This window comes from Mustela erminea, chromosome 2 (genome assembly GCF_009829155.1).
Source record: "Mustela erminea isolate mMusErm1 chromosome 2, mMusErm1.Pri, whole genome shotgun sequence".
NCBI classification, from domain to species: domain Eukaryota; kingdom Metazoa; phylum Chordata; class Mammalia; order Carnivora; family Mustelidae; genus Mustela; species Mustela erminea.
This window is the reverse complement of record NC_045615.1, coordinates 77,635,850-77,657,613: the sequence shown is the minus strand read 5'-3', so window position 1 is coordinate 77,657,613 and position 21,764 is coordinate 77,635,850. Positions and strand designations below refer to the sequence as shown.

At 39.0% G+C, this 21,764-nt stretch overlaps 1 protein-coding gene across 4 annotated transcripts in view; it reads left to right on the top strand.

The window, feature by feature from the left end:
• TRPC3 (transient receptor potential cation channel subfamily C member 3) overlaps nt 1–21,764 on the top strand; it is a 71,760-nt gene that overhangs the window by 35,090 nt on the left and 14,906 nt on the right. For 2 of the 4 annotated variants that reach the window (XM_032333322.1, XM_032333321.1), the window contains exons 4-11: nt 931–1,095; nt 4,023–4,239; nt 6,197–6,430; nt 8,735–8,999; nt 11,805–12,000; nt 14,782–14,991; nt 16,301–16,348; nt 18,142–18,225. In XM_032333322.1, coding sequence (XP_032189213.1) covers nt 931–1,095; nt 4,023–4,239; nt 6,197–6,430; nt 8,735–8,999; nt 11,805–12,000; nt 14,782–14,991; nt 16,301–16,348; nt 18,142–18,225 — 1,419 coding nt within the window. The remainder of the gene's footprint in view (nt 1–930; nt 1,096–4,022; nt 4,240–6,196; nt 6,431–8,734; nt 9,000–11,804; nt 12,001–14,781; nt 14,992–16,300; nt 16,349–18,141; nt 18,226–21,764) is intronic. The other 2 variants (XM_032333323.1, XM_032333324.1) reach the window with 2 other exon arrangements.

Genomic DNA, 21,764 nt, shown 5'->3' with positions numbered 1-21,764 from the left:
AATTTCCAAGTTTGGGCAAAGTGCATCTGGTCATTCAAAGTCAGGCATATCTAGTCACAAATGGACATCTGTTTATGTAGGAGCCTTTTCACACGAGCCTGACTACAAATACGTTCTGCTACCTGGATAAGGACAGGCCTTTAATGAAATCCCAGTCCCTCTGAATAGATGCTGGCAGATGACTTAGCAAAACCAGATGGCACAATAAAATAGCAGGGCTGAAATAACATAATTTGCTCAGTTTTTCCTGGTTAGAAGTGTAGTTACAAAGAACTGTTGGAGATACATGTCCGTGGTTTTTGACCTGTGAGAGAGGAAGCAACCAAAAGAGGACAGATTACTGAGACAGGAAGGAAGGGACATTTGATGCCAGTTCCTGGAGGCAGTGCAAGTGTGGACCAAGCATAGTTCTTGCCAGTTGTTGGCTTTTCGTAGATCTTTGCAGATTTGCAGTGGTAGGACGTATGCGTACATAGGGCATGTGGTGTGTATAGTTTTCCTACATGTAACATTTTAGGAATTGCTTGTGAAACTTGACACATTTTTCTTTTAGCCGTAGTCTACAATAAACAAAACGACTATTCTTTTCCATCTTGAACCAAAGGCAAGTAAGCTGGCAGACAGTGGGATAGGACACATTTCCACAAAGGAAAGCATCCATCACCTAGATTCTGAAGAGGAATCTGTGGATTACAGCGACTTTCAATCAGAAAGAACTGTAATTAAGGACAACATCAATTTTACCCTTTTGTTGCCAACTTTAATTCTACTAGTTCTGAAGCAATTTTGGGAAATGGAAGTAAGGTAAAGAAGCATATTCTAGTGCTTATATTCCAGAAAAGTGCATATTAATATCTTCAGGATGCACAAGTGTTCTGTAGCTGAAGCGTCCTCAATGGTACAGTAACCTACATCTCTTTCTGCCCACAGTTTGTGGCTCACCCCAACTGCCAGCAGCAGCTCTTGACAATCTGGTACGAGAACCTCTCAGGCCTGAGGGAACAGACCATAGCTATCAAGTGTCTGGTTGTGCTTGTTGTGGCCTTGGGCCTCCCATTTCTCGCCATTGGTTACTGGATCGCACCATGCAGCAGGGTATGTGTTTTTCTCCATCCATTTCCTCAGTGGTTCATGTACTGTGTGCTCTAGGGATAAAAAAAAGAAAAAGCTCCCTACTTAAGTCTCTTGTCAATTTTACCCTGAATGGTAATTGACTCAGGAACACAAATTCTGCTTTTTAATGACTGGATAAATTCAAATAAGGGAGGAAAAAGGATCTGGTACAGTGGGATAGACCACATTTGAAGGCATATGATACTTACCAGGTTTTTAAGATAAAATCCCCAAGGTAGTAAAGAGGAGAAGCTACCTGGGTGAGGTGGCACTTTGCTAATTCTGTTGACAGCTTAATAAACAGAGAGTCCACTGAGTTGGCCTGTGGTGGGAGAACAGCCCTACAGCAGTGGTACCAAGAAGCAGTTAACCTGAGAAATGGAAGGGTGACTCGTTGGAACCTGTCAAGAGACCTGAGGCTGAGTGTATTAAGTGCAGTCACGAACAGTGGGGTTAATTTGAAGAATTCCAAAAGGTCCATGCCAGGTTCCCCCGGCCCTTTGTTCCTTCAGAAGATTCTAAAAGGTAGAATTTGGGTTGGGGACTTTGGAACTTTTAGATTGTTCATCTATTTAGTTTTGCTTGAATCGTTTTGTTTACTACCTTTATCCCTCTCTCATCTTGCCAGTATAGACTCAATTTAATTGTGCCTCATAGATCTTCCAACAAGAGAAGGGAAGGAATACTTGTCATGCTGACAGAATCTGTATTGGGTTTATAAAGAGTACTGCTGGGGAGAAGAAGCTGTTATGAGATCCTTTAATCTTGTTTTTATATTCCAAAGTCTGATTCTGTTTAAATCAGAGGCAGTTTCAAGAAAAGAGTCAAGGCCACTTACAAATGATCCTGGAAATCTGTCATCTTTCTGGCTCAGTAGTCTTTCTGGCAGAAGGAGGCCCCCTCTGCAGGAACCATACGCATGTGAGAATATTCATCCCTCTCACTTCATGGTTGAGCTGCCCCTGCAACTAAAGGCAGAAAGTCTGTCATTCTGATCAGTTTTGATGAGTCGACTAAGTTCCTTTATTATGTATCATGGGAAAGTACCTTACCATTCCTCCAATATATGAACCCTTAAGTCTAAAATTTATAAATGATGAGAGTGGATGCGTTAAAGCAAAAATCACTTCCCCTGCAAATTCTACCTTTTAGAATCTTCCCTTCCTGAGGGAAATGACCTGGAAAGGTCTGATTTCTAAGTGTTCATCTTTGGGGGCAGCTTAATCAGTTAAAACATTGAAGTCCACTCCTTTTTTCTCTTCACTTAGAAAAGTGCAGCTCTTATAAATGGTGTGGTGGGGGATGCCTGGGTGGCTGAGTCAATTAAGCTTCCATCTTCAGCTCAGTTCATGATCCCAGGGTCTGGCAGGCTTCTTGCTCAGCGGGGAGCCTGCTTCTCCCTCTGCTGGTGGCTTTCCCTGCTTGTGCTCTCTCTCTCACTCGTGCTCTCTCTCTCTGACAAATAAATAAAATCTTTAAAAAAAATAAATGGTGTGGTAAACTCTTTGTCCAGTGGAGACGGTTAAAGGAGAGAATCGAATCGTTGCTGGAGCCCACCTTTATATCTACCGTATACCACCTAGACTGTGGCAAGAAGACAGCATAGCAAGAGCTCCCTACATATATCCCATCGTTAAGATAGGCATGCTGCTTTATTTTCATGTAATTTCAAGTTTTAAAAAATCAGCCTTGATGAGAAACAGACTTGGCCACCCAAAGAAATCACTGTGTGCTACAGATGAGCTCCTGCAAATGTGGCTTTTTGCAGCTGCAGAACAGCACAGCGGCGTGTAAACGTGTTGTTTCTTTTTCTGTGTCTGATATGGAAAATGTGACACTTGTCTGTCTGCATTCATGTTCAACTCCAGAAATGCTTAACATTCTTCCGTGATTTGTTGACATCAAATTAAGGTTCCAGACATACAAAACATTTGTTTGAAGTTGCATTCTCTTAGATGTGACACTTGTGCTTTATAAGGTCACAGACTGAGTTTGAAGTTGGTTCTGAGTATGTAGGCTAGAGAACTTATTTGATAAATCTACCAAATGTACCTAATTCTTGGGCTGCAGAAGCCCTTGGGACAGGCAGAATTGTTTTTCATTTCTGCTAGAACATGGGGCTTTTAAGGACATTATATCACATGGGATTTTAAAGGAGTTACCTTAAAATAATTATGCACTGAACTTTAGAGATGCTTTTATACTATTTATATGATTTTCCAAACTCAGGGCTGACTTAATTAAGTTAACCTACTTAAAGGTTTTAGTTATTGCGTATCTCCTTCTTCTTCTTGAGGTAATAACACATAAAACATTTACCTGATTCTGATATCTTCTGTCTTTTTTTATAGCATACAAAGTGCAGCTTGATTTCAGAATATTTAGAAATGAGAACAAGAATTTATTTCTGTAGTAGTAAGGTTTTTAATCTTCAAAGGCCTTGTTAGGTACTACAAACACATCATAACACTACAGTTATAAATGAATGTGTCTCCAAACTCATAAAGTTTCAATTATAAAGCAATAAAGAATACACACTACAAATTTGGAGTTTCTTTTCCCAGACTCTCAAAACCTATATGTTGGTTGCGTAGTCTTTCCTGTAAAAATAAGAATAACCAGCATATGCCATGTGATTTTCAGAAATCCTGTGAATGCAGTCGACTCTGAGACAAATTGGGTATTTAGAAACAATGAAGTCTGAAGACTTCTTAAATTACTCTTGGAGGCAGCATCCCCTAAAGAGTAGTTTTCATAATGTATAGCTCTTCACATGCAGAAGCAGAATTTTGAAAGTCTTCTCATTTCATCTATTTTTTTTTTTTAATCCTGTATCGTCATTTTCAAAAGCAGAAGCCAAGCTTTCCAAAGTAGAAGTTTCTTCTTCTTCTTTGTCTGTTGTCCTACAGCTGGGGAAAATTCTGCGAAGCCCTTTTATGAAGTTTGTTGCACATGCTGCTTCTTTCATCATCTTCCTGGGCCTGCTTGTGTTCAATGCCTCAGACAGATTCGAAGGCATCACCACGCTGCCCAATATCACTGTTATTGACTATCCCAAGCAGATCTTCAGGGTGAAAACCACCCAGTTCACGTGGACAGAGATGCTAATTATGGTCTGGGTTCTCGGTGAGTTTACTATTTTAAATATTCTAATTTCTACAAAAAATTGTGTGTGTGTGTGTGTGTGTATATATATGACTGCTTTTTTACTGAAAGTGTTATCATGTGATATATGGTGACAACATCATCATTGTTAGATAAGCAGAACAAAATAATTGAGTGATTTGCAGCTTAATAATACTAAAATGTATCCCTTAACACTAAGTAAAAATTTTTATGTGTAACATGAGCCTAATTATGAATACACCAAATTTCTAACTTCAATTGTTGAGTAATTATAAATTTTATAAAAATGTGACTTACTGATGATGACCAAATATTTCATTGAAATACTTGTGAAATAGCCCAATAGCCATTAACTGATAATTAAAGAACATTTTTTGCCTTTGTTTCAGGGTTTTTTTTTTTTTTTGGAGAGTTTCCTTAATTGTTACTTTACCTTAAAATAGTCCTTTTTTTTTTTTTTTTGCTTTTTTAGATTTTTATTAGCAAAGTATAGTTGACATGCAGTGTTATATTAGTTTCAGGTGTACAATATCATGATTTGACAAGTCTATATATTACTCACTCCTCCCCACGATAAGTACAGTCTCCATACAATGTTATTACAGTACTACAGACTATTCCCAGTGCTGTACTTTTTATCTCCATGGCTTATTGATTAACTAGAAGTTTGCACCTCTTAATGTTCTTTTTTTCTCCTATCCCCCCACTGACCTCCCCTCTAGCAGCCACCACTTTGTTCTCTGTATTGATGAGTGTGTCATTCTTCATTTTGATTTTTAGATTCTACACAGAAGTGAAATCATATGGTTTTCTCTTTCTCTGACTTCTTTAACTTAGCATATACCCTCTAAGCCCACCCATGTTGTTGGAAACCTGAGATCTCATTTGTTTTTATGGCTGAGTAATACTCCAGTGTGTGTGTGTGTGTGTGTGTGTGTGTGTGTGTGTGTGCGTGTGTGTATACACACACACACATATCACATTTTTATCCATCCATTGACCATTGGACACTTAGGCTGCCTTTTCATCTTGGCCCACAAGTTTCCATTTTGAATAGCTATGTTAAAATTAAAAACTTTAGGCAATGAGAGGGAAAAAAATGGAGGTAGGAATTAGTTTATGTAACCATCATTAATGCAGAGTCACTTTTATCTGTTCTCTCTGTTTTCCCAGAGTGTTTTTGGTATCTTCTTAGTTCCTGAGTTAATAACGTGGTTACTCCCCTCATTCATTCCTGTGGTCTCAACCCGGGTCAAATAATTATTTTATAAATTTTATCTTGAGCTAATACCTTTTTAGAAATTCCACAATGTCTTCCCCTTACATGGTCAGGACAAATGGTTAAATTGGAATATTTTCCCCTCTTCTCCCAGAATGGCATTTTCTGCTTTTGGTTTCTTCACAGCATCCTAGGGCCCCTGCTTAAGGGTTCCTTCTTTGTCCAGTGATATTCCTCACCTCCCTAGAATGAAACTAGAAAGAAGAGAGAAGGTAGGGGAATGATGTAAGTGTTCCTGTGTGATTGGTAAAATGATCTTGTTAAAAGTCTACCATAACTTTCTCATTTAGGGGTTGTTTCACCAGTAATTATTGTGGTTTGATAACCATTGGAATTCACAAAGGTGAATTTTCTCCTCTCCTCCAAAAGTCTCACAGGGCAAAATCATTTGACTTGAAGAGTCTTTGCTTACTTTCCTTCCCTCTTTCCTGCCCATCCCATTTCTGGTACCAGTTGTAGAACTCTGTTACTCCAAATTCTAATTCTGGCTTAGTAAAGATTTTTCTTCCATGTGATTCTTCCCAGGGTGTCAGGGAGCTGAACAGTAGTGGGTGCTTTGTGGTGCCTCATATGCTGCTTTATCTGTGGAGCATTTTCTATATGGGGACTGGTGGTGGACCAAGTACGAGCTTCTCTGTCTAAGCTGTGAGATATAATCTGTACCTTCCTGTGTGACAGGAATGATGTGGTCTGAGTGTAAGGAGCTCTGGCTGGAAGGACCTAGGGAATATATTTTGCAGTTGTGGAATGTGCTGGACTTCGGGATGCTCTCCATCTTCATTGCTGCTTTCACGGCCAGATTCCTAGCTTTCCTTCAGGCAACAAAAGCACAGCAGTATGTGGACAGTTACGTCCAAGAGAGCGACCTCAGTGAAGTTACGCTTCCACCGGAGATCCAGTATTTCACTTACGGTAAGTTATTGACTGCAGGGTCCTCATATGAAAGATCCTCAGGAAAGGTACTGAAACCACACTTTGGAAGGATATGTCCATGTTTAGTATGAGATGTGTGTTGAATGTATATGAACAGAGGCGAGAGCATGAGCTATGGAACTATATAAAACTGGATTCCTGTCGAGGCTATGACTCTCCCTTGCTGTTTGTGACTTCGTTCAAGTTAATTTACTTCTCTGTGGCTCAGTGTTCAAATCTCTACGAAGAAGATGTTTCAGGGTAGGAGGAAATTATCTTTGAGCCCAACAACATAATTACTCGTATATATTCTTAGGGTATGAAACTGTCTTAACTAGGGGGGAAAATAGCTTGATAAACTGATTGAGATGGAAGATGAGTCCCCGAGAGCGTGGTTCAGAGGGGATAAAAGAGTAAAAGGTGCTGCGCTGCTGTTCAGGTGAAGTGAACAAAAACTCAGCAGAGGCAGGAAGTAGGAGCTAAAGTGACATGAGATCATAAGCCCTGGAGAACACGCAGAAATACTGGGGTGATGTCCTGCCCCTCAACACAAGGTGGAAGGGAATTCATGCCCACCTTCTCTGTGTCATGAAGAGCAGGGAGGCCCCCGCTGACAACCAGGGTGCAAGGACAGTGATTCCATCCTTGCCTGCACAAACCAGGGGTAAGTGATGTGAGCCTCCTCTCCCTTGGGGCGAGACTGGGGAGGTGTGATTAGCAAATTTTCATGTAGTTTCACAATCTTAAGTCTGGACAGGACTTTAGAAATGTATTGCCTACCCCTTATTTTAATGATAAGGAAACTCAGGCACAGAGTTCAGATGGGTTCTGATTTTGAAGGATAATTCTTTACAAGTATCATTAAGGCTTACATTGCGATAAGTACAAGTAGCGTGTGAACATTATTAAAGAAGACTGAGTGCCTGCTCCAAAATATAAGATGTACGTTTCACACATTGTGAAATTTAAACACCTTCGCTCTTATTGTCAGCAAACGAGGATTTTTCTATGCCAAGGAGACCAGATCAAATGAGTAAATGATTACCATTTATAATTAAAGAGTTAGCTTAAATTGTATTTTTGTGTAACATCTATCCTATTTTAGTAACTTATTTATTTAAATGTCTTCATGTGTATCTAATTGACTGTCATCTGAAGGGAAATTTGTGAGTTCAGGATTTACTTCTTATTGTGTGTATGATTTTGATCAAGTACTTAGCCTTTCCAAGTATTGGTTTCTGCATCTCTAAGGAGTGGATAATAATAACACCAAATCCATAGAGCTAAGGGAAAGCACTGTGTCTGGTACACATTAAACACTCAATAAATGTTCATTTTTCTTGCTGAAAATGTCTACAATGTATTCATTCATCTGAGAACAATTCGGTTTGCACACAACTAGCCACATAGTATTTCTTGACCCTCCTGGGAATGAGTATCCAGTAGTTTGTTGTGAAATAAGTGACCTTGAAAGGGGTGGAGTCCTCCTTTAGAATCTATCCCCCAAATTTTTATACCTTAGTATCGTATTACATTTTCTGGGAACAAGTTGTTTTCCTCAAATACCACACTGACAACACCATTGTGATTCGGTTGACATTCTTACTTCTCATAATATGCCGTTTTACTTGCACAAACTATCAGATGAACTAATTTCCCCATGAAATACAAAAAAGAAGTTTTGTGCCAACTGAGCCTATGGGGTGACAAAATAGCACATCAATAAATCTAGTAACTGAGGGAACAAATTAGCCAAGTCAATTGTTCTGTCATTCTGGACACAGTCTGTGTCTGATGAAGGATTTTTAACCTCTTTCTGTATCTTTTGTACATGATTCTGTTTCTACTCAATGTGAAGCAGGCTTCATATCTTTACAAGAGTGTTTCCTCTAGTAAAAGATTCCATGTTAGTGTGGAATTCATATGCTTCTGGTTTAACATGAAAAACATGCCTGGGCAGTTAATTAAATCTAGAGGAGTTTCAACCAAGATTAAAAAAAAAAAAATTCTAGGGGCACCTGGGTGGTTCAGTGGGTTAAGCCTCTGCCTTCAGCTCAGGTCATGATCCCAGGGTCTTGGGATTGAGCACAGCATCAGGCTCTTTGCTCAGCGGGGAGCCTGCTTCCCCTCCTCTCTCTCTCTGCCTGCCTCTCTGCCTACTTGTGATGTCTGTCTGTCAAATAAATAAATAAATCTTTAAAAAAAATCTACCTAAAAAATAGATATTATTTAAGGTATTTATTTTGCATAGCTAGCAATGAATAAAAAGTTCCATTTCTAATCTCTCTCTCTCTCTTTTTCTAGCCAGAGATAAATGGCTCCCTTCTGACCCTCAGATCATATCTGAAGGCCTATATGCTATAGCTGTTGTGCTCAGCTTCTCTCGGATTGCGTATATCCTTCCTGCAAATGAGAGCTTTGGCCCCTTGCAGATCTCTCTTGGAAGGACTGTGAAGGACATTTTCAAGTTCATGGTCCTCTTTATTATGGTGTTTCTTGCCTTTATGATTGGCATGTTCATACTGTATTCTTACTACCTTGGAGCTAAAGTAAATGCTGCTTTTACCACGTAAGTAAATATGAAAAAGGTATGATGAGAGAGAATTTCTAACAAATCCAAATGAAGTGAACACACAAAAAATCCAGAAATCCTGATAAAGATGTTTTTAAGGGGGAAAAAGAAATCCATTAAAAACAATGCTTTTGTGTGATTACACTGCTTCAAAGGCTCATTTCTTTGAGCTTGGTAAGTGTTCAGCCATGGAATGGAATCAGAATTTGGAAAAATCCTAGACAAAACTGACTATTTTAAGAGAATTGGGCAGCAAATTTTTAATACTAGATGTCTCTTATATTATGTATGACATTAAATTTAGTTTTGTCCTTTTGTAGCCATTACTATTCAAAAAAGAAGCATTGGCTTTTATTTTAATGTATCATTAATCAGTACAGAGTTGAGTAAGAAGAAATTGAAGCTAAATGTTGTACAGCTCACTGTAACACTAATACTGCTTCCTTCCTGTGGTCACCCTGGTATCTGCATTGGAGACTCACCTTGCCTGGGAAGTCTTCTTTGATTAAACTTCCTTAGTCATTGTTCCTTGAAGTATCCTCAGCCTGGAGACATCTAGCTGGGAGATACTCTCAGTTACCAGCATTTAGTAGGGCAGGGATGGGGCCCTCCCTTTGTACTGTAGTCATTCCAGGTAGGGAGATCATAAGCCCTCCCTGTCTCCCTTTGTAACCTGTCATGCCACTGGAAAGAATCTAGACCTTCAATAAGTTCCCTGTAGACTAAAATAGAATATTAAGCCCTTTCAGGTATCTAAATTGTTTTGAAATGATTTTTTTTTTCAAATAGGTATATAGAGCAAGTCTTAGGGGTAAAAGAGAACTGAAACTTACTTTATTGTAATGAAAAAAAGTTCTGCTTGAACCCACTCCGGAAGGGACGGAAAGATCCTACACACATGGCCATCCCTTTAAACTCTGTGAGAGCTCATTTTATACAACACATTGTTGTCACTGTTTTATGTGAGGATGTGGCAACTTGATATGGTGAAAAGGATAGAGGCTGGAAAATCAGGCAGATGCAGATACAGTCTCTGCTGGTTTCTGGCTGTGGCTTTTGGTCAAGTTACTCAACAGTCCTGTGTTAGTTTCCTTCTTTTTACAATAACCACGATAAGGTTGGAACTGGGTTGTTGTGAGGGTTATATAAAGTCATTGATAGAAAGCCTCTTGCCCAGAGTCAGAGCTCAGGAACCTTCCCTTTTCCGCTGTCTGCCTCTTCCCCCGCAGAGATTCTCAGGAATCTGTGTTCTCGAAGTTAGAGGTGAGAAGGTCTGCCAGAGAGCAAGATGAAGGAGTCAGAGAATTTGGGGATCCTGTTACATTAATGGCAAGGAACAGAGAGGTTCTAGTTTTTCTTAGTCTCCTGCTACCGTCTATGCTATAACATCATGCAGGGAAATGTTTTGTGATAGAGAGTAACTGTGTAGAGGTAGGAACCTTTCTATTCAGGCTTCTACTCTCAGGGTCTAGCATACTTTCTAGAATCTAATAGGTGTTCTGTCAGCATTTGCTGAATGATGGGATGAATAAACAAACTAGTGCTAAAACCTGTAAATCTACAGAATTGTTATTTAGAATCTGTTATATAGATGTATATATATATATATATATATTTTTTAAACTGGACTGTTCCCATTAATGTTCCTTTGGAAAAAGGACTGACTTTTTCCAAAGTAATGGAATTCCACATGTCTAATTGTTTAACTTAAGGATTATTTTTGTGGTTCACAAAGCAGTAAGTACAACTTGGTTATAGGCCCAAATCAGGCAAATTCAGCTGGCAAAGATCATTGAGGGGATAAAAGTAGGTAAATAGTCTGATAGAGGCCTACATGTTCATCGCTGTGATGGAAGACTCAGGGAGTAAGTTGTATAAATTAAAGGAAAAGAACAGAAATCTCTCAGTCTGTTCCCTCCTCTTCATTTCCAGTTAAGCAAAACTTTTAGGTGGGTAATATATTCTTGTGGCAAAAAATTCATGGAGTGGTGTCTATAGTGAAAAGCATGTTCCTTCTTCACCACTGGACCCCTGCCTCTTATTTCTCCTTAGTTCACAGAGGCAATGGTTTCTTTTGGATACTTTCAGAGATATTTTATACACAAACAAGAATATAAGTATTTATTTGTAAGTCCCACTCTTTTAGTCAAATGGTAGACTATTTCACTCTTGCTATATCTTATTTTTTTTACTTAATAGATCTCAGATATCATTTTATAGAAACACATGTAAATAGATCTGTCTCATTTTCCCAGTGGCCATATACCATCCATCATATAGATGTCAGAATTATTTACCCTCCCCCTATTGATGGGTATGTAGGTGGTTTTCATTCTTCCCTGCTGCCATGGTGCAGGGAATATGTTTTGTTTTGTTTTGTTTTGTTTTTAAGCGAGTATATTATTTTACTCCTGGACCTATTCGACTCCAGAAAACCTGATTTAAATGTCTAAACCACTTACCAAATCAACCCCCAAATTTCCATCCTTCTAGAAGAAAAGAATGGGTATTGTGACATGACATCAGGTTTCCTCTGCTGAGTTCAGAGACATTTCACTTGATGATAACTTCTAGAAAAGCTAGGCATTGGTATTACTTAATCACAAACCCCTAAAAACCTGAGAGAATGATTTCTAATAAATATTATGATAAAATAATTATACTTGTGGTGTTTATTATGATGATATTTAATGATGGCATTTTTACCTCTGTATAGAATTTAAACCCTATCTGGTTTCTCTTTTGAATTTTTCATACTGAAAACTGTCAGTTTATTTACTGTGTACCTTATTCTTTCAACAGTGTAGAAGAAAGTTTCAAGACTTTGTTTTGGTCGATATTTGGATTGTCTGAAGTCACTTCCGTTGTGCTCAAATATGATCACAAATTCATAGAGAATATTGGATACGTTCTTTATGGAATATACAATGTAACTATGGTGGTCGTTTTACTCAACATGTTAATTGCTATGATTAATAGCTCATATCAAGAAATTGAGGTAAACCTGCTTTCTATCCATGGTGTCTATTTTTGCCATCTCATTCTAATAGTATCCTACATCTGTTTCTCTGCCCTGTGGTGGATTTCCAGCTCTTCTAAATTAAGAGGCTTATACCCAAGCAGAGGGAGCCAGGACCTTTCCCTGCATTTTCTTCCTGGGTAGATAGGCTCACCTCCTCTCAGAATATATTTCAAAAGTTTTGAAATGAGGGGCTACAACTATTGGCTATTGGCTGTAGGGGACTTACTCTCTCCTAGATTAGCCAGGCAACCATCTGAAAGATCTCAGTATGATGAAATTCTGGAACATGGGTGAGGTTCGGTGGGCTGAGGTCCAGAGCCGATGACCAAGAAAGAATTCTTGAGACATCTTTGGTGCAAAATGGTGGTTTATTAAAGCATGAGGACAGGACCCGTGGGCAGAAAGAGCTGCTGCGCCATTATCCTGAGAGCAAAGGGGGTGATGTTAGTTTCTAAGGAATTTTGGAAGCAAGATCTCCAGGACCTTGAGAGGCTAGCTATTGTTGGGAGAAAGGTTATTTATTACTAGTAGTAAAAATCTTCTTGTGAGACCCTTTAGATATATATCAATGGGCCATATGCTTGGGAATGATTCTCGACACTATCTTGGAGATCTGGAGATAAAGTTCCACATTTCTCCTATCGAGTGTCCTTGTTAGTGAGATTTGGGTTTAGAAGAAATTTAACTTTATTTAGGGCTTGAGGAACTGAGTTATTTGCCTCTGGAAATTGTGCTATTGTTAAGATAGCTTCTTTGTTGTAAATCTCTGGGACATTGGTAAACCAAGGGAGACTCCTGTCTTGCAGGATTGTGATCTCTGGAAGTTAACTATTCGTTTTTCTTTTATGGCAGTCAGGGGTGGGGAGTGGGTGGAGAGGGAGGGGGTGCAACGTGCCAGCTTTTGCTTTGTCCTCAGTCAGCCTCCTGCTCCCTCATCAAGTAGGGGAATTCCTAGATGTCTGGCAAACCCAGATGATGTTCTGTATCCAGTCAGAATTTTTAGTATTCTAGAAGTCACTCTGCTTGTTTTGGATTAGGCTAGGTTTGGTACCTTCCTTCATGATCATGTGTGTTTTCTATGTCCTCCAGGTTTGTGTTCAATATCTCTTTAGTGTTTTGCTGTTTGTTAAGTGCATTGAGACTGTGTGTGTTTTAGAGACACATAAAATGGTATCTCAAAGTAGAAGAAGTTAGGTCTCCCAGAAATGAAAACTGTGGGATCATGAGTATCTGTTTGTGGTAACGGCAGTCTGGGCAGTGTGAGATAAGCAAGCCAACTTCTCCCATCTTTGAACCCCCTCCACTTCATTTCTTCTCTCCATCACCATGGTCCAGGACCGAGAATAAAAGGGATATTTTCTCCTTCTGTTGGTGCCCATGGTTCTTGGTCACACCACTCTGAAGAATGAAGAGGTAGACCAGACAGAGTGGTGGGCAGCAAGCCAAGGTTTATTGAGTGATAGTGAAGTGGTAGTAAGAGGCTCCCAAGGAGGAAGGGGATCCAAAAAGGTGGTTACCAGAGTTTCCAAGTTTAGGGGTTTTTATGGTCTTGTTGAGACAGGCTGTTGTAATCTGATCAACCTTCCCTGTGCCTGTCACCCAATCAGGTTTTTGTCACTGGATCACATGGGATAGGTGAAGGGCTCCTTCCAGAGTGGTGTAAAATCCTTTTAAGGGTAGTTTCCTCTTAGGGTGGGGCTCCTTCTCCTTCCCTGCCTGCCTTCCAGCTATCCTTCATCAAAAGGACAAACAAGATAGGAATAGGCCACTGAGGGCCTCATATGACGTTTGAGGACAAATGGCCGACACATAACCTCCGAAGTGCAATTCAGCTTAGTGCTATTTTATTTTCTTTTGCTCTTGAAGTGTGTTATGGTCTGTCTACAGCCTGCCCTGGATGGGTCTAGATGAGCGGGGAGGCCAGGTGAAGAGTGGGGAAGTCCTGTTGAATATGTGGAATTGGCAGGGGTGGGAAGGGAGGGAGGAGTTAATCTTTTTGTCCTTCCTTGACCTTGAATTTTTCTAGCATTTTTGCTTTATCTTTGGCTGGGGGACAGGACATTCTGGTTCAGTTTCACTGGGTAGAGACAGGCATATGGAAGAAAAAAATGAAAACATTCTTAGCGGTGCTAAGAATATATGTAGGCCAGTAGAGGTTATATGCAGATAAATGTACATAAGTCACTTTTCTATTTCAAAAGTGTAATTTAGCTTCCTTGTATGATCCTACTGAAATCAATTACTGGAATATTTTGTTTTTAAAATTGAAGGGGGAGAATGAGTTTCTTGTCTCACAGAGTTGAAGAATGAATCTCTCGGACAAAGGAGAGTGAGGAAAGCGATAGAAGTTTATTAAGCGAGGATAGAGAAAAAGCTCTCAGGAGCGAGAGGGGTCCTGACAGGGTTGCCACTGAGGGCTGTGAGGGTTGGTCTTTTATTGAACTTCTCTACTGATAGCACCATTGAGTAAGGATTAGTGACAACACCTGTAATGGCTTACTTCCTTTTTAGGGTCCAGTAATTCTTTATTGGAACTGTTGTAGCTGTCATATAACAAGATTCCACTTCTGACACCTAGGGAGGCTGGTCTGGTTGGTTCCCTTCTCTCTGGTTTCCTTACACCTTTGCATTTGGGGGATTTCTATGAGCCTGATCCCATAGCTGCCCACCCCTGCCATCACCGATATGCCCCTTCCTAGCCCTGCCTGTCCCTTACTCGAAATGAATCATTGTTTCTTTTCTGTTTTTATGACACAGGATGACAGTGATGTAGAATGGAAATTTGCCCGTTCAAAACTTTGGTTATCTTATTTTGATGATGGAAAAACATTACCTCCACCTTTCAGTCTAGTTCCTAGTCCGAAGTCATTTGTTTATTTCGTCATGCGGATCATTAACTTTTCCAAATGCAGGAGGAGCCGGCTGCAGAAGGATATAGAAATGGGAATGGGTAACTCCAAGTCCAGGGTAGGTATCCAAAACTCACCAAGACCTAAGGATGACTGTTCTGTCTTTCTCCTTGTCTTTGATGTTTGTTCAGTAATTTTCATGTGTGAACTTAGAAGATGTTGAAAGTTACTGTTTGTTCCATAGTCTTTCACAGGCTAAGACTTAATATCTTCATAATGTTTCAAGAAGTCACTTAGTCTGTATCTTGCTTTTGGTAAGAATTTCATGCAACGTACCAAATTAAAAACAAACAGTAACACCTTGTTAACTTGTTAAAAGTAAACAGAAGAGTTATTGTGGGGAAACACTTTGGTTTTCTTGTGTTCCATGCCTCTCACCTGTTATTCTGATGTTAAATAGTTTTAACCTCACATTTTCCTCTTGGGTGTATGCATAATTTACCGCCACCACATTCTTATTTGTAGAAAGTCTTGATTGGGCTAAGTAATCTTTTTTTTCTTTACTATCAAAAAATTGGCACAAACCTAAGAGCATCCTCAAATATTAACCATAAATACCATTCTAATAAATAATTAAGAATGGTTTGTCCAAAAGTTGTCCCAGTTAAGTCATACTTGGATTTTAGATTGAGTCATACTCTGATTTTAACAAAGATGAATTTTATGATAGTACTTTATAATCATGAACTTAACTTTCAGAGGTAGCATTGGTAGGGGAGTCAAATGATGTAAGCAGGACCTTAAATAACGGGGAGCAAGACATAGAGGAGCAAATGTGTGGAGTTAAAATAACGTTTTTGCCTTGAGTTGTGAAGATGGCCTGTAGTTGTGATACCCTGGGAGCCCACCAGATGGCAGTGTTACCTCCATAAAGTACAGGCCGGTTTAGCAGAGATAGGTAGGTAGGTACTTGCTCTCAGTTGAAGTTGGTGAAAAAGACCGGATCTCTGCAATCTAATTTCTCACTTTAAAAAAACAGATGTGCATTTCCAAGATTTGTAATACCCCGGCATCTTATTCTTTAAGCCTTTGAAACCTTTTTAAAATTTTACTTGGATGTGGGCTCTTGAGGCTGTGCCAGGGCACTGATTTGACTGTATCATCCCATGATTTCAAATAGTAGCTCACGTGTACACGGTGAGAAGCAGGACAATGTGAAGAGGAGCGAGCGCCTCTGTGTTAGACTCGGATTTGAATTTGGGGCCTTAATGGCTTCCTAGCGAGTAACGTGGAGAAGTCGTTTCATCACGCTGAAACTTAGCTGTCCCATCTGAAAGAGAGAAAACTCTGTAGAGTTAATGTGAGGGTGATTTGAGATGTACACAATTCCAGCCTCAACAAATATCAGTACCCTTCCTCATTCACAGTTTACAAAGTGCTTTGCTGTACACTTGAGCCTCATGCAACACTGTGAGGTAGGTATTATTATTATTCCCATTGTATAGATAAGACCCCTGAAACCCTTAAAGTAGTGCACTTATGCAAGGTCAGGGAGCTAGCCAGTGGTGGGGTAGGTGTGAATCCAGCTTTTCCAGCATCAGATGTCTAGCTCTTTCTAGTGCACGGGTTGCCTTACACTCAGCACGGGCTGCTCTGGCTTGGTTACTGGCCCATTTTCCCCTCCCATGCCCCTCTCCCCAACACATCTTGAAGTTTTCTTTCTGTAGAAGACTGATTTCACTGACTTCATTCCTGGGAGTGCCACAGTGTAGAAGGGGGGAAATACCCTCAGGTCAAGTGTGTGCATTCAAGGTGGCTTGTGCCTCCCTCGACCCCTGTAAGGGAAATGTAGCTCGCACAAAGGAATGTGAGGGGAGCAGATGTGCTCTGCATTACCTGTAATACACCATTGGCAGAAAGAATAGCTTTTTTCAGAGAAGTTGCCGGAAGTGGAAAAAAAGTTGAGCACTGATCTCTCAGAAGCTATGAGCCTTGGCTTCCCAGTCTCTCCAGATCTGGTTTAAAACTGTCATTTTGCTTGAATTTTTAAAATTATGCAAGAAGATGTTTAAATATCTTTAATATTATTAATGCCATGAATATTAATACTCTCTGTGTACTGACTTTAGTAAAACTTTGGAGAAATTTCACGTTTCTGTTATTCTTTTTTAGAAGAGAGAAGGAGCTAGAGAAATCCTTTGTCCAAACCACTAGAACTGATCTCAGTCAACAGTCAGATACTGACCTCCAGTGGCAAAGAGGAGAATTAATTTTATTAGCCCAGGTTTTCTCTTGGCTTGATTGTGCCACTTCCTTCCTCTTAGCATCCCACATGTTCCAGAGTTATGATGCTGGGAAGTCAGGTGATGGGGCGAATACATATTTCTGCACAGGGGGCCCTGCCTTTGAATCATACCTTATCAGTAGTAGCTTGCCCAAGAGTTAAGAGGCGGGTCCCGCTCACATACATGAAGAGTAGCCAGTAATCGTGTGCTACTCTTACTTTCTCCTTCTACCCTTCTACCCACTGTGAAGTTAAACCCAAAGAGAGAAGAGAACCAAAATTCTTTAAGCTTATTCTATTCAAAGTTGTGAATCTCAATCAGTATAGGGCCATGATCCTAGAAGACATGTTATTTTGGCTCATATTTTAGGGTTATAAAATATCAAATGATACCTTTTGAACTTGTAGCGTGTTTCTGTTCAAGGGTAGGAGACAAATATAGGCTCAGGAGCAGACAGTTGCTTCTAGGCATCTTTGCCTTCTAGATGCCATGAATACATTTTGATAATTATGTTTAGTATGAGCCAGATTTGTGGGGGTTTTATACTTGATTTATTTGACAGAGAAAGAGACAGCGAGAGAGGGAACACAAGCAGGGGGAGTGGGAGAGGGAGAAGCAGGCTTCCTGCTGAGCACGGAAACTATTGTGGGCCTCGATCCCTGAACCCTGGGATCACAACCTGAGCCAAAGGCAGACGCTTAACAGACTGAGCCACTCAGGCAACCCCGTGAGCCAGATTTTAAAATACGTTTTCAGTTCTACTGCAGTACACCTTGTGAACATCTTGATAAGTGTGAGCATGTTGCTCACGTGAATTTTTACCATTGGAAATATATTAAATCACTTATGAAATTCAACTTCCACAAAATGTCCCTTGGAAGTGTTGACTCCAGAAATGTTATCGAGGAGAATATAGTAGATTATATTTTTGATTTCCCAATGAATGTATTCTAATTTACTAGGTTAATTGTATTTTTTCCTAGTTAAACCTCTTCACTCAGTCTAACTCAAGAGTTTTTGAATCACACAGTTTTAACAGCATTCTCAACCAACCAACACGTTATCAGGTAAGCATTCAATAGATGTTTCTCTTTACCTGTATATAATTCCATGTATGTGTGTGTGTGTGTAGTGAGTAGAATTGTGTTCTGTTGTATTATGAGGATAGAACAGTACAGAAAAAAAAATAGTATGTTAGTTGGACAGGACTTTAGAAATCAGAGTCTGGATCCTCATTTTTTTGGTTGAAGAAGAAGAGTTCTTTGTAATATTAAAAACAAAGTGTTGCCACAGTTTGCAAAGAATACCTTCAAATACCTTGAGCTGGAAAAGCAGTGAAAGATATGATATATTGGGAAAATAATGCTCTCACAGTATGGAAACCTGATATACATCTCTGGGTAATCCATTTTCCCCATGGATTCTTAGGTTATATTGTTTCATCAGTACTACTTTAAAATGTGTTTTGCATTTTGATATTAGATGTGACATTTGAATACTAATTCCAACTCAGAAGAAGTTGTAGCTTTTTACTTTCCATCTGATTGATCATTTTGACTATGAAATCTATAGATTGCTGATGTGTACCAGATCACAAGAATGAGGATCCAGGAATTTGCAATGCACAGCGATGTCAGTTAATGGGTATAGTTTTGTATCATTTTCTTGAAGCAGCACATTCTGCAAAATTGCTTGTCCAAGCCTTTTTAATGGTTACCTTATATCCCATTATATGGTTATATTTAACATGTCAGTGTTCTATCAATGGAAATAGAAGATATGGTCAATATTTAGCTGTTACAAGCAACACTGTAATAAGTAACCTTGTATATATGACATTTGAAATATGTGCAAATCTGTGAAATTGGTATCTAAACATTTTAATTTTTTAGTTATCAAATTGATTTTGATGGACCTTGTGCCAATTTATATTCTGTATTCTTACAATAAATGTATGAGAGAGCGCATTTCCTCCTAAATGTACCAACAGTGTATTAGTAGAGGTATTTTTAGTCTTTGCCAAATAGATGGGTGAATATGGTATCACAGTGTAGTTTTATTTGGCATCCTTTGTGATGAACGAACTTGACCATCTTGTTATGTTTACTGTTCCTTATGTTTGAGATCCTACGTATTTACTTTTCTTTTTTGTTATAAATTAAGAGGCTTTTTTGTTATAAATTAAGAGGCTTTTGTTATAAATTAAGAGGAATTCTTTTAAGAATTATTTAAAAAATTCTTTTAAGAAAATTGCCTTTGCCTGTGATATGAGTTGAAAAAAATTTTTTTCTGTTTGCTTTGTATTTTTTAAAATATTTTTTCCTGGGGTGCCTGGATGGCTCAGTCGCTTAAGCTGCTACCTTTAGATCAGGTCATGATCCTAGGGTCCTGGGATGGAACCCTGCATTGGCTCGGCAGGGGGCCCGCTTCTCCCTCTGACTGCCACTCCCTCTGCTTATACTCTCTCTCTTTCTGTGTCAAATAAATAAATAAAATCTTTAAAAAATATATATTTTCCCCAACCTTCTGATTTTTGTATAGTCAGCTCCACAAACTTTTTATGGCTTTAGATTTTGTATCCTGTTTAGAAAGGTCTTTCCCCATGTAAGAATACTTAAGACGTTTTTTACACACATTTTCTTTAGTACTTATGGTGACACATTCTATATGAAAATCTTTGACCCATGTAGAATATATTTTGAAGCAAAGTGTGAGGTGGGGAATCCAAATTTATTTTTTTCCAGATGATTATATAGCTGAATATATTAAATAATTATCTTTTTATTGATTTTTTAAAAAAAGATTTTATTTATTTGTTTGTCAGAGAAAAAGCACACTGGGCAGGCAGAGGGAGAAGCAGGCTCCCCGCTGAGCAAGGAACCCAATGCGGGACTTGATCCCCGGGTCCTGGGATCATGACCTGAGCCAAAGGCAGATGCTTGACCAACTGAGCCACCCAGGATCCCTTTAGTGACTTGAAATATCACCTTTATCACTTACTAAATTTCTTTATCTCCTTAGATTTATTTCTATGCTTTCCATATGTGATAGAACCATATTATTTTAATTATTATAGTTTAGAATAAAAGTCAAACAAAATATATAGACACAAACACACACATATGCATGTTCTTGAAGACTTATTTTACATAATATTATGGCTCTTCTTTTTGTTAATATTTATATTGAACTTTAGAGTCAGCTTGTATAGTTTGCAAAATATCCTATTGGTATTTTTATTGTGATTGTATTAACTTAAGTAAAATTGGGTTCTTTATAATATTCTGACTTCCTTTTCAAGAACATGATGCATCTCTCCATTTATTCAGATCTTCATATGTGTATTCAGTATCATAAAGTATCCTCTTATCATTCATGTTAATTAGGATTAAGTTTGGTGCAAACCACACAAAACCACCAAATACCATCCACTAAGTAGTTAAAAAAAAAAACAAACCATAAATTTATTTCTCTTCACCTATTCAAAAAGTCAGGAGGGGGTCATTTCCAGGGCTGGTATGGTACCTACCAATGTCAGGGACCAAGGCTCTTGGATCATATAATTCTGTCGTGACTGGCTTTCAGTCTAACATGCTCTCATGGTCCAAGAAAGCTATTGGAGCTCTAGCTCTTACATATGCATTCCAGAATACATTTAGAATGTGATAGGGAGAAAGACAATCCTCTCTTCTGTAAGGATCTTCTGTAAAGCTTCACAACTTACCTGCAATGGAGGGTGGGAAATAAAGCCATAATTCCTAGTGGCTATTTGCCAAGCTAAAAAACCCAGGAAAAGAATTGGCAGTCTCTGCTGAAATGAATAATATTACTTGTCTTGGTGCTTATCTTTATGTTTTTACACATACTTCTATCTCTGTTACTTGATTTATAAGTTGCAAGTTTTCTCTTTTGATCCTCCAGCTCTAAAATATGAGAAAATCAATGTGTTTATTTTCTCTTCCATCATTTCCCCCTTCCCCCAGCTTTTGTTGACTAAATTATTAGAACTTGCCAGGGAGGAGGAGAAAAAAAACTTTTCTTTACCCATTAGGTTCTGTCACTGGGGCCTGTCAATTAAACTGACAAAGACAGATTAATAGGGGAAGAAAACCCACAGTTTATTTACACACACAAAGTGTACATGCACTGGAGAACTCAGTGATGAATAACTCAAGAGAGTAGTTTGAATTTGGAGCTTATATACCATCTTATCAATGGGTAGTAAATTTGGGGAGACATGACAAGACAGAGGAAAAGAGGTTTGGATTCCCAGGGTAGTAAGTTGCGGGAGGGTAATATTTGAGGTAAAATTAAGATTTGATTGTGCAGGGGCACCTGAGTGGTTCAGTGGGTTAAGCCTCTGCATTCGGCTCAGGTCATGATCTCAGGGTCCTGGGATCAAGCCCTGCATCAGGCTCTCTGCTTAGTGGGGAGCCTGCTTCTCCCTCTTTTTCTGCCTGCCTTTCTGCCTACTTGTGATCTCTCTCTCTGTGTCAAATAAATAAATAAAATCTTTAAAAAAAAAGATTTGATTGTGCAGCTTCATCTCAGTTCCAATTCTCTGTCTCCAGTGATGATGATTGTTTTAATTCCTCCTGATATGGGA